Here is an 11994-nt window from a genome sequence, read left to right as displayed (position 1 = left end):
AAGGGAAAAATTGCACTTACATTTGCCATGGACATCATAATTTTGACCACTTGGGCCATCTAGATAACTAGGAACAATCTAATCTTTTAGCAAATCCAGCCATCGTTTCAGAAATGGAAGGACTCATACTACATGGAGCTTAACTTGCTAAAACGCATGATGAAGAAGAAACATGCTGCTCTTTTCCAATCATGGCTAGAAGCTATGGTGTAATCTTCTGGGTTTCTCTTTTCCCTGGCTTCTTAGTTTTCTAGCTTTCTCTTTCTTTCTTTTTTGTTGTTTCCTTCTTTTAGTCTGCTCTTTTTTTGTCTTTTTCTAGCTTAACTCAAGCCTTGTAAGATCCGCCCTTGTGGCTTTATTTTTATAAAAATTGTTGCGGCAATTTTCCCTATTGTGTATAGTAAAAAAATATCAGCCAAGAAGTAAAAATACAAATAAGATCGAAAAATCCTTTGAGCTTGGCACCGATGCCCGTCACCTACTTCTGGCACCATCATAATAGCCACCAAAAGAAAAAAGGTTTTTATCATTTATGCCACTAGTTGTGTCCCACTACTCAATTTTGCCATTAGAAGTTACAACTACTCAAAAATGCCATCAATCCGTGAGATGCTTGCTCAAAAATGTCATTAGATATCTCAAAAATGCCATCGTTCTGTTAGATGTTTGCTCAAAAATGCCATTAGACATTGTTATTTTTACGTCAAACCCGTTGACCATGTTCTATGACAAAAATAAGCCTAGACCCACATGTCAGTTCTTTCTATCTCACAATGATATGTGTGGCCCCACTTGTCAGGAGTAACCAAGCAAATAATTTTACAGGAAAATAAGAACACTGTTGGGATCAAGTGGGCCCCATACTTTATTGTAGTGAGATAGAGGGAGAGCTGGCATGTTGGTTCATAGGTATTTATGTCATTATAACATGGCAAAAGAGATTTGAGATCACAATAATGATGTTTAGTGGCATTTTTTAGCATGTGTCTAATGAAGCGATGGCATTTTTGAGCAGTTGAAATTTCTAGTGGCAAAACTGAGTAGTGAGACACAACCGGTGGCATAACTGATAAAAACCCAAGAAAAAAAAATGATGGATCACCTTCATACCCGAGCTCGACACAGCTCTCTCGCTGATATGCAGCTTTGAGGATCTTCAAAGTGGCTCACCAAAGGCGAAACCATTACCGTTGAACGAATCAGACCGGGGCAACACCCCGAACACAATATCGAACTTCAGATCTAACACCCCACATGACTAAGACGTCGGAGGAGGAAACCATACCTGTCATCCACGAACCACGAACTCAGCACATGGTCCACCATCTTTCAGATGTTGTCGATGCAGACCACAATCTGCACCCGCTCCCAGACCAGCTCCCAAGCTCCGCGCCGGTGCTGGAGCCAACACCATCGCAACGACGGAGCCCGAGGACACATGTCCACCATGAGGATGCCGCCGCCGCCACACCGTCCTTGCTTGAACGGACCGATTTCCAAATCCATCCCCAACCATAGGACCGATCACCTCGTCGGAGTAGGATTTGAAGAAATTTTATTCAGTGCCACGATCGCCGCCGCCGAAGCAGAGACAATAAGCAGCCTAAAAACCTAAAATATGAGAGACTAAAAAGATCCACACACGTGAATCTGATGCCCCCCTTCACCACTTATGCTCGTATCATCAGCGGAGGAGAGCCACTGGAGGCCGAAGGAAAGCGAGATCACCTTTTCTTTCTTCAAAAATGATATCGTGCAAGCTGCAACTTGCGGGTTATCGGTTTAGTGGTGGAGGTCCTGAGCGGTTGAGTGTCGGCTGACTAAACTTGTATTTGACGTCTGCACGTGCGATGGAAGTATACGCGTAATCGGCCGACTTATTCTAATTTTTCCCTTAACAAAACTGAAAAGATTTCATTATAAATTTTTTTAACACAGTATAGATGCAAGCGCTCATACATACGCGTATACATTCACCTCTATGAACGCACATACGCACACCCTACTGCTACGAGCACCTGCACCTTCGATAGACTGAGCCGGCTTATTATCTTACGAAGTCACCGTAGGCGCCTCCCTTGTTAAAAAAAAAGACAATTTCCAAATTTAGTTGTCACGCGGATGGTAATTTCCATTTGTGTTAGTGTAAAAGACGTTCAGTTTGTCCTGGTTAAAAACCCGACGTTTTTTACATTTTACAGATAAAAAAGAGGTCCGTACACGAGGCAGCCAAACCCGAACTCTGAACTGAAGCGAAGTCCCCTGCACGCACACGCGCCGGCGTCGCTGCACGCACGTCATCTCCTACCTTTTCCTTCCCCGCCGGCTCCCTGCCCTCATGGACTCCGGCGAGTGCTCCAACTCCAACCCGTCCGCGTCTTCCCCGGCCGCCGCAGGCGTCTGGGCGAAGCTAGGTATCGGGCCTGCTCAACCCAACTAATCCCTCCATGTCCTCCCCCCCCCCCCCCCCCCCCCTCTTGGGTTCCTTCGACCGCACGGTTCTTGATTCTTTCCGATTTCTTGGTCTGTCCCGTGCATTCCTTTTCAGTGCCCGCGGATTCTGCCTACCCGGAGGTGGCCGTCGCAGAGGGCGACGCCGTGGTCTGCTCCCTGGTCGCCCCCGCCGCAGGCGGGGAGGAGCTCGCGTGGTGCGAGATTAGGCGCGGCGGCGACGCCTCGTCGGCGACGATCCGGAACCTCAGGTATGATCCGTGGTACTTCTTTGGGGCGATGTCGATCTCATGGAATGCGCCTTGTTGGGAATGTGCGGGTTTTGGTGTGGTTTTAAGTTCCTATTTTGGTGCTGTAAGATTGGTACTGTTGTTGCATGTTTGTTCTTGTGAGGGGAGCGCGATAGAATGTAAATTTTGGATGTGTTTGGACTCTATTTCGGCGATTTAAGGTTCGATTTCGTTCGAAATGGTGCGAATCGATAGAGAATTTTGACTTGTGAGAAAGGCGCCTCTTTTTTTTTTCTTTTCTTAAGCTGTACTAGTGTATCCATGCTCCTTGGTAACTTATAAATTCTGGTACCTTTTACTGTTTTATCAGACTCTTGTTAATGTTTCATGCTTGCCATGTCATCCTTGTGTGTTTTGTATACCATTATTATTATATTCTTGCTAACGTTCATACTTTGCCATTGTCCATGTACCATTTGATAAAGCTCGGATGCAATTATTGTTGATGGAAGAGTTATCCAACAAGAATTAGTTGACATTAAACCAGGGAGCAAGATTGTCCCAGGACCCCAGGAAGAAGGTCATATCAGTTTCCTATTTTCAGTTTGTGCTCCACGGATTAGTTCCACTGCATGTTCTACATCCCTTTTCCTTGGAGAGGAAAATATATATTTTGTGCCTTATTTTTTTTGAACCGGGCATAACCCCTTTCCATTACTTGCATAACTATTTTGTGCCTTATGAAGCTTAACAAAATTTTGTGCCTTTTTCACTAAATCTGCATTCTTTGATCATTTTTAATTCTTATGTAGCTAAGATTATCATTCTGTGTAAGGTAACTCCTACGTTTACAAAGTGAAACATGTGTATGCTACAATTTTACATTTATTTATGTGATCCTGAACTCTGAAGAACTCCATATCTGCAAAAGGAAAAAATATCATGTGTTATTGTAAGTATATACTGACAACATTCAGATTGTCTTGAATAATTTCTTGCTCAACAAACCAGTACTTCCTCACTATCTGCAAACCTACCACTCATATTCTTAGAATGTTGTCAAACCTGCAAAGGCTGTAGCCACATTAAATTAATACAGAGTCCTTGTACTTGTGGATCAGCAAATCTTTACCTTTTAGGAGGGCTCTAATTTTCATGCTTCTCTAATTCTGAACAGATGAACTGGATTATTTTGTAACACACTCATGATTTATTTTTCTTCCAGGTCATTTAGTGTATACCTTTGATATAACAGCTGCAAAGGACCATGACAAAAACAATGTTAAGATTTTACTCGATATTGAGAATGCAAAATGCAGCATATGCTTGAATTTGTGGCATGATGTTGTTACTGTTGCTCCCTGCTTCCACAACTTCTGGTACTTTTCTAGCTTTCTTAGCCAATCTCAGTTTTTTTAAAGTCTAGGTGTTGATCCTTTCTCCTTTCCAATTTAGCAATGGCTGCTTCTCAGAGTGGTTGAGAAGGTCTTCGAGCAAGTCGCGCGATAAAAGCCAGAGTGCTGCCTGTCCACAATGTAGGACATCGGTGCAATCAGTTGGAAGGAATCACTTCCTTCATAATATTGAAGAGGTACCATAATTTTTGCTAATGTCTGTCTTGAATTTTGTTCCTGAAATTGTTATTGGTGGGCTAGATTTTCTTTCATTGTTTTTTTGTAGGCTATACTACAAGCTTTTTCGTCACTACAGCGGTCTGATGATGAGATCGCGTTGTTAGAGTCATATGCCTCAGTTAAATCGAATCTTGTGAGTTTACAACCTTACTGTAAGAATTGCCGGTGTTCACTATTTTCTACATGCATCAGTTCTGGCGCCAGTATGTCATATTTTAGTCATGGTTATCTGATTTTTTGTAAGAAAACCTCACCCTTCATCAAATGCCCGCATTAGTTTCTTTGTAGCTAAACCGCCGATTAAGTTATTTAATTTACAGTTGAGTCTCATGGACTTAACTGGTTAGCTAATCTATCAATTATCACTAGCAGCATCTTAATACAAGCCATTCAAGGCTGTGACATGATAAATTGGACATCTTACCGTGGTCTGAAAATAGCACGTTTTTGTGAGGTCTGTAATACAACTTATCTGTCACTTTTTTTTTGTATGAATTCTAAGGTTAGTCTCGATTTGTGAACTTGATGTGTGAATTTGTTGGTGAAATTTTAAGATTCAACAGGAATATAGCAGTTTATCTTAACGTTTTAGCAAGGGAATTCATGGAATATGGGACCTGCAGAATGAATATTTACCTAGAATGTTATGATTTGAATATTTTTAAAGAATTCACAGGTGTACCATTGGATGAAAAGTTCTGTAGTTGTCTTCATAAGTTTGCTCGTCTTTTAGTTAAAATGTATCATTGCAACCATTGAGTACCTTGTGACAATTGCTCCTTGCTAAACCTACTGAGCCTGCGTTCATAGATGGTTCCTTTAATATATTTTCTACTTTACCAGTATATTTTTGTTCTATATATATGGTCTTTCTCCATTCCCAAGAATCTAAATAGTTGGTGGCATGTTATTTCACGCCGTAGGTTTTGGGAAAACAGAAAAATCAATCAAGAAAGTGCCCTTTGCCACCTGCAAGTGATGAAAGCAACGATGCTGAATTTCCATGTCCTCAATGTGGTAAATATGGGAATATCACTTTGAATATCATCTTGATCAACATATATTAGTACACGCTCGCCTTCAGATTTTCAGAATCTGGAGATTTTTTTTCATAACTATCAAAGTTGTTCCCTTGATACAATAACAGTGTGTGTGTGTGTGTGTGTGTGTGTGTGTGTGTGTGTGTGTGCATTTTTCACATGAGCTCAGACTGGGTGCATTCGTTTTGCATTGATATGGTTAAGACAAAAGCAGTTCTTACTTTTGTTTTTAACTTCTTATTATCAGTTGAAGTTTTCAACGGGTTACTCCTAAACAGCTTCTAAAAGAGAACAGAGCAATGATATAGTTAATTGAGATTTTTATTCAGCTTCCAGCGTCTACTTGTTTCATATGTTTGTTTGTGTTTTGAACATGTGACTATTGCAGGTACAGAATTTGCTGGATTTAGATGCAGTCCCCGAGCAGCACACATACAGTGTAATGGATGTGGAGGAATGATGCCAGCTAGGCCTAACACCAGTATACAAAAATGTAATTGCCGATTTTGATCGTCTGTATTCTTGTTAATTGCATGCATTATATTATTTTGTTCATTTGATATGCTATTTAACACTACAACACTACTGATGCAGTGCTACATCATTGAACTGCAAATTTGGTGTTTTTATATTATTCTTGGCCTTCCTTAGATACTCGTCATTAGTTAGTTTCCTTAAGGCTATTCTATTGCATAAATCTGCATGAATAGCATAAGCATTATTCTTACTTGCTTCTCAGTAAATTTCTTAAGCTGCAGTCACTATGAGCAGTTTGACTGCTCTTCTTCCTACTTTACTTTAGTTTTATGACACCACTCTTGGCGCTGACCTACCATACATATATTGCAGGTTTGGGGTGTGATGGATCATTTTGTGGAGCTTATTGGTATTCCCAAGGAGTGAATTCAAGTCATTGTAATCTAATCTGCAACCAGGAAACTTTCAGGATGGTAAGCCAATCTGTCTCTGCTATATTTTAAAGCCCTGATGTACCTTCTCATCATCATACACATCAATTGCAATGTTTTGACATGATGTGTGCATACTATTCCAGATCTCTCAGCACCATATCTCTAGACTTCCGGACACGCTTCATGGGGGAAATCCATATGAAAAAGATGTAGGAATATTCCATCTTGATCTTATCCCTTATCATTTATGGCCTTGATGGTACTTTCATGTGTGAATGAACTGTGGTTTCTCCTCTCTAGATCACAGAAAGGTGCATACAGAAATCTGGCAAAACGTTGCAAGCTGTAATCTCTGAGTGGATAGCAAAGTTTGACAATAAGGAACTTGGTAATGTTCTGTTTATTTCAGTTGAATATTGTTTTGGTGCATATGTGATAGCTGTGAAGAAATTATCTTAAAACCTTCAATTCTATCTTGACATGATAAAATACTGGTCTATATGACTTTGCATGATTTGAAGAAGCTTACTTTGAGTGTTATTTGGCACCTGGTTTATGCAATACTACCTCCGTTCCAAACAATTGAACTTCTGGGCTGCCCTAAGTCAAACTTGTTTAAGTTTGACCAAGTCTAGAAAAATATAGTAACATCTAGAACACCAAATTACTCTCATGACATTCTTTGCGGAATATATTTTTGTACTATGTGTATTTGGTGTTGTACATTTTAGCACATCTTTCTATAGAGTTGGTCAAACATAAAAGGAACAAACCTAGAACTTCAATTATTTTGGAACGGAGGACTATACTCCTGTTGCGTGTGCCCACATATATCTTTTTGATAGGGAAACGTTCTGATATATATCATATTTGAATCATTATCGATATGATGCTCTTGCTGCATGCAGATCGCTCAAGGCTGCAACTGAATAATGTTGAGGCAATTACTTCCAGGACATACCTTTGCAAGTAATTGCTTCCTGAGTTGACAAGAATAGTTTCTTGATTTCGTCTTGGTGCCTTTGCTGATTTTGTTGATTCAAATGAATGCAGCCATTGCTACAACAAGTTCGTTGATTTTCTGCTGTATTGGTTCCGCGTGTCAACCCCCAGAAATGTATGTATACTATTAACTCTTACAGTCAGTTCGTACTTTCATGAGCTTATGCTAATCGGTTAACTTATGTTAGATATGCCTTCCACTATTTGTAGTGAGATGTCAATGCTGTAAGTACACTTATTTAGTTGACATACAAAAATTGATGTCCACAAAAGACTTACCATATACTCCCTCCGTCCGGAAATACTTGTCATCGAAATGAATAAAAGGAGATGTATCTAGACATATTTTAGTTCTAGATACATCCCTTTTTGTCCATTTTGATGACAAGTATTTTCGGACGGAGGGAGTACTACTCCCAGAGTTGATACAAAAATTGATGTCCACAAGACTTACCATATACTACTCCCGGAGTTGCTTTGCCAACTAGAATAAAAGCCTTTACAATGATCCAGTAGAATACTAGGTACATGGTACTGAATGCAGATTGGTCATTTAAATACGATAAATTTAAGGCTTACAGCTTTGTGAAATGTAGTATATGCTGGTTTCCCCAAGAGCATAAAAGCCGTTACATCTCAGACCATTATATAATATACATTACTAAATGGTTTTTAACTGTCTGATTTTCCTGTTGTTCCCTACCTGTTTGTTTGGTATGGGCCTAAACTAGTAGTAATTCATTTTGATAAGCATAGAATTCCTCCCAAGCTGACAACAGTATCAAGGCACGGTTGATATATTGAGATAAGTTATTAAAAGGGTTGCATAAAATGGTATGATCACCAGTTCCAAGTTAATCTTGTTTGAATCCGACAGATTATCTGAAGCAAGAGATTTCTGATACAGCTGTTTTGTTGAATCAGTGCCTTAACAACTGCATACCCCCCTCCCCCCTGCATTCCTTATTTATTCTTCATGTATCCTATCAGTCTCTTGATGGTGATGGGGATGTTTGTTTTGCAGCTTCTTCCAGCTGATGCTGCTGACAGGGATAGTTGCTGGTACGGTTTCATGTGCCGTACCCAGCACCATCGACAGGACCATGCCAAGAAGCTGAACCATGTATGCCGTCCGACGAGAGGCAACCCCTAACTTGCCTGATGTCTCTTGAAGCCGCTTCTCCAGCAACAGAGAAGATTGTATGTACATAATAGAGCAACACACACACCTTCCGAGTTTGATTTGTGTGGTAGACCATACTAAACTGTTTGTTTCCCTTCATCATCCAATGTGGCATACATTCCATGTTCCAAACTGTCATGTTTATGTTGTATTCCCTTCACGGCCAAGCTCACCTCCTGGAGCTCATGTCATTTTTCATGTGCTGTGGCAACCAATGCGCAAGCTGATGTGCCTTTGGCGTGTGCTAGAAAAATCGCCGTTTTTCGCACATGAGCATGGGTTTAGCATAGGAGAGAGTGCTTTCATCTGAAGGAGAAGGCGAAGCTGGTGCTTGTTAGGATCTGTTTAATCTTTCCTGTGTGGCTCCAATGGGGTGTAGCTGAGTTGGCATTCTGTCGGCAGGTTAGGGGGTATGTATGGTTCCAAGGATGCACAACTGGGCTATCGCTTTCGTTTCTCAAGCATGAGAATGAGATGGCCAAGAGGAGATGGCCATGTGCACAGTAGCAGCGGCATCAAGTTTTCAACCCATCTTTGTCGCACAACTCGTTGGCACGAGCGTCGGTTTCAGGCGATTGTGGACATGAGCGCCTCCGGTCTATGTCAGTTTGAAACCGTAAGCAGCCGCCAAAAATCATAACTTGCAAAATCCGACACGGAGATTAACCACTTGGAGAAAATCCCATAGTTAATCTGCAATGAGGCGACGGGAGAGGACTGGGGTTGTCATCTCAGTTTTTCTGTGCATTGCATACACTTTTCAGCTGGGTCTGACTGAGAAAAAATAGATTAAAAACCAATATTCGCACCTAGTTTAGTTGCCTGCATATCCTCTGTCTGCATTAGAGAGTAGGTTTGGATACGGTATTTGGCGTCCTGCATCATCTAAACTCACACATACATATTTGATTGCACACAAGCATCAAGGTGTGCTAATATTGTATTCTACGTGGTGAGCTTACTCGTTGCACCTTACAAAGAATCACAGCGACTACACCAAGGCCATAACACTGCAACGACGATAAAAAGTTCTTCACCCCAAAGTGTGGCGTCGCCTTGCCAACTTCAACCTTGCATGCCTGCTTTTGCACAAACTTGGAGTAAGCATCTTCTGCTGTCTGCCTCGTATTAAACCCTCTGTGGCTGCTGTTGCTGTACCCGACACTTGTTCATTGCAAACTTCCCATGACATGTAAACCCCTAGAGCCCTCTCGATGAACACCACGTACCACTTGTCCTAGCAGTGCACAAGAGCGATAGTTGAAGCAGCAAGCGATGGAGCACACAAGCAGCAAACAATGGAGCACACAAACAACAAGCAATGGAGTAGAAGAGCAGTAGTAAGCATGCATGATCATACAACATAGCAAGTTCAACCTAGCACTACTATGGTGTCATCCTACCACCATATTCAAAAGAGGGTGTAATCCTACCACCACAAGTTCACCATCATCGTGAGGGGTTAGTATATACCACCTCAGCAAAATATACATACCGTCAAATAGTTTTCAAGCCCTAGCTACCAAAAATGTGCGTCGGCATCGTCATCGTCGTCGCCATCGCCGTCGAGGATCATGCACGCGGTAACCAGAGGCAGCACTGCGTCGTGCTTGCCAAGCAACTCCTGAGCCAGAGCTCTTTGTGAGCGTCTGCCATGGCAACAAACCCCACACCCTGGTTCTTGTTGTCAAGCAGGTGGCTCAGAGCAGCCGTCAGAGCCTCCTGGCTGAAGCCACCTTGGTCCATGATGGCGGTGTACAACTCAGGGTGGATGTCGATGGACTTGCTCTCCCTGATGGCAGTTGCCACCTCCTTCACGACCTCAGTCATGCTGGTGAAGACACTGCTCTCCTCTTCCATAAAGCCGCCCATCTTCCTCTTCCTATCAAGTACAGGGACGTGCTCAAAGGGCTTGTCAGGGCCATCAAGGCCTGCCTCTGCGTCCGGGGTCTCTAGGAACTCAGGCATGGGCGAACCGAGAGGCTCAACGGAGCCCATGGCAAGTTTGCCGGTTGCCAGCCCAAAGGAGAAGATGTGCGCATCTAGTTGCAGTTCTGGATGGATGTGTTGAGGAAGTTAGCGTCTTTGGGGTGGTCCTAAGAAAGCAACACAATGTTGTTAGTTACGAGAAGGCAATGGTTGACAGTCTAAAAAACAAGGGGGGTGTGAGCTAACCGTAACGTGGCCGGTGTAGTGCTCTGCCTCTAGAATGATCGAGAAAGTGTTCTAATCCCATGAGGCGCCGCTAAGGTCTCTGAGCTTGGACACTGTGATCCATCGAGATCTCCACTTCCTAAGGTGGTTGTAGACCTGGGTGGAGGTCACCTCCTGGCCACATAACTCGAACACCTGCTTCGCAATGATGTTCAAGTGCACCTCCTTGAAGCACTTCTCAGTCCTAAACCCGCTAGATATGAGCTCACACATCTTGTTAAGAACGAATATGGACATGAACGACTGCCACTTCATGATGTTCCTCCTACCATCCTTATTTCCCTTTACTGCTGCCGTTTGTGCAGCGTCAGCAGCGCCAACACTTGGCTCAGCGAGCACAAAGGCTATAGGTACAAAAGGAGGACCTGTGCCTGAAACCTCGAACACATCTGAATTAGGAGGCATCTGCTCATCAAAGGGGTCTGGGAGTCCTCGACATAGGATTGGAGGGAAGTGGATCTCGGACAGGACAAGGGCTTGCTAAGATCTTGCGTTTGTGTGGTCATGTCCTATAATCGTAGAACACACGCCACTGGACAATCTAGCTCAACATAGCACGACATGAGCAACATACATCACAACTAGCTACCGAACACACTACCCTAGCATGCTACAAGATTGCAATCTCAGATACCAGCACCCAAATACAAACCTAGCATGCTACAAGATGCTCATGGATCAAACCCTACCACAAGATTGAACATCAAACCCTACCACATGGTCTTAGATCTACATACACCGACAACATAGAAGGGGGTGATTGAACTCAGAGAGGCCATTGTTGCAGCTTGAGGGAGACACCGAAACAGTCAGAGAAGATGAGGTCATGATTCGCCGCCACCGTGGACCGTCGCACAGGGAAGGAGCGCCGCTTGCCTACTGGTCGATACCGATGCGCGTCTGCGAGAAAGCTTGAAAGGAGGGAGAAGGGTGGCGGGAGTTTCAGCGATGAGGCGAAGGGGGCAATATAGGGCGACCGAATCAACAGGAGGTGAGCCGAAATGGTCCCGCCGATTTTTCGGAGATGCGCTCGAGCTTGGGCCATCTTCGTGGTTGCACGAGCTCAGCGTTGCGTTCCCTTTGAAGGAAATATGCCCTAGAGGCAATAATAAAGTTTTTATTTATATTTCCTTATATCATGATAAATGTTTATTATTCATGCTAGAATTTTATTAACCGGAAACTTAGTACAAGTGTGAATACATAGACAATCTGAGTGTCACTAGTATGCCTCTACTTGACTAGCTTGTCAATCAAAGATGGTTAAGTTTCCTAGCCATGGAAAAAGAGTTGTCATTTGATGAACGAGATCACATCATTAGAGATTGA

General features: G+C 42.7%; 1 protein-coding gene across 1 annotated transcript; it reads left to right on the top strand.

Moving 5' to 3' along the window:
• Window positions 1–2217: 2217 nt before the first annotated feature.
• On the top strand, window positions 2218–8637 carry LOC123086719 (E3 ubiquitin-protein ligase CHFR). Its single transcript, XM_044508489.1, has 14 exons — window positions 2218–2414; window positions 2549–2702; window positions 3167–3261; window positions 3907–4060; window positions 4137–4272; window positions 4362–4448; window positions 5239–5332; window positions 5744–5848; window positions 6205–6305; window positions 6410–6475; window positions 6567–6654; window positions 7175–7235; window positions 7320–7383; window positions 8293–8637. The coding sequence occupies exons 1-14, from the start codon at window positions 2339–2341 to the stop codon at window positions 8419–8421; spliced, it is 1410 nt and encodes a 469-aa protein (XP_044364424.1). The 5' UTR covers window positions 2218–2338; the 3' UTR covers window positions 8422–8637.
• The last annotated feature ends 3357 nt before the right edge of the window (window positions 8638–11994 follow it).

Source organism: Triticum aestivum, chromosome 4A (assembly GCF_018294505.1).
Source record: "Triticum aestivum cultivar Chinese Spring chromosome 4A, IWGSC CS RefSeq v2.1, whole genome shotgun sequence".
NCBI lineage: Eukaryota > Viridiplantae > Streptophyta > Magnoliopsida > Poales > Poaceae > Triticum > Triticum aestivum.
The sequence above is the reverse complement of the archived record's forward strand: the minus strand, read 5'-3'. Positions and strand labels throughout refer to the sequence as shown.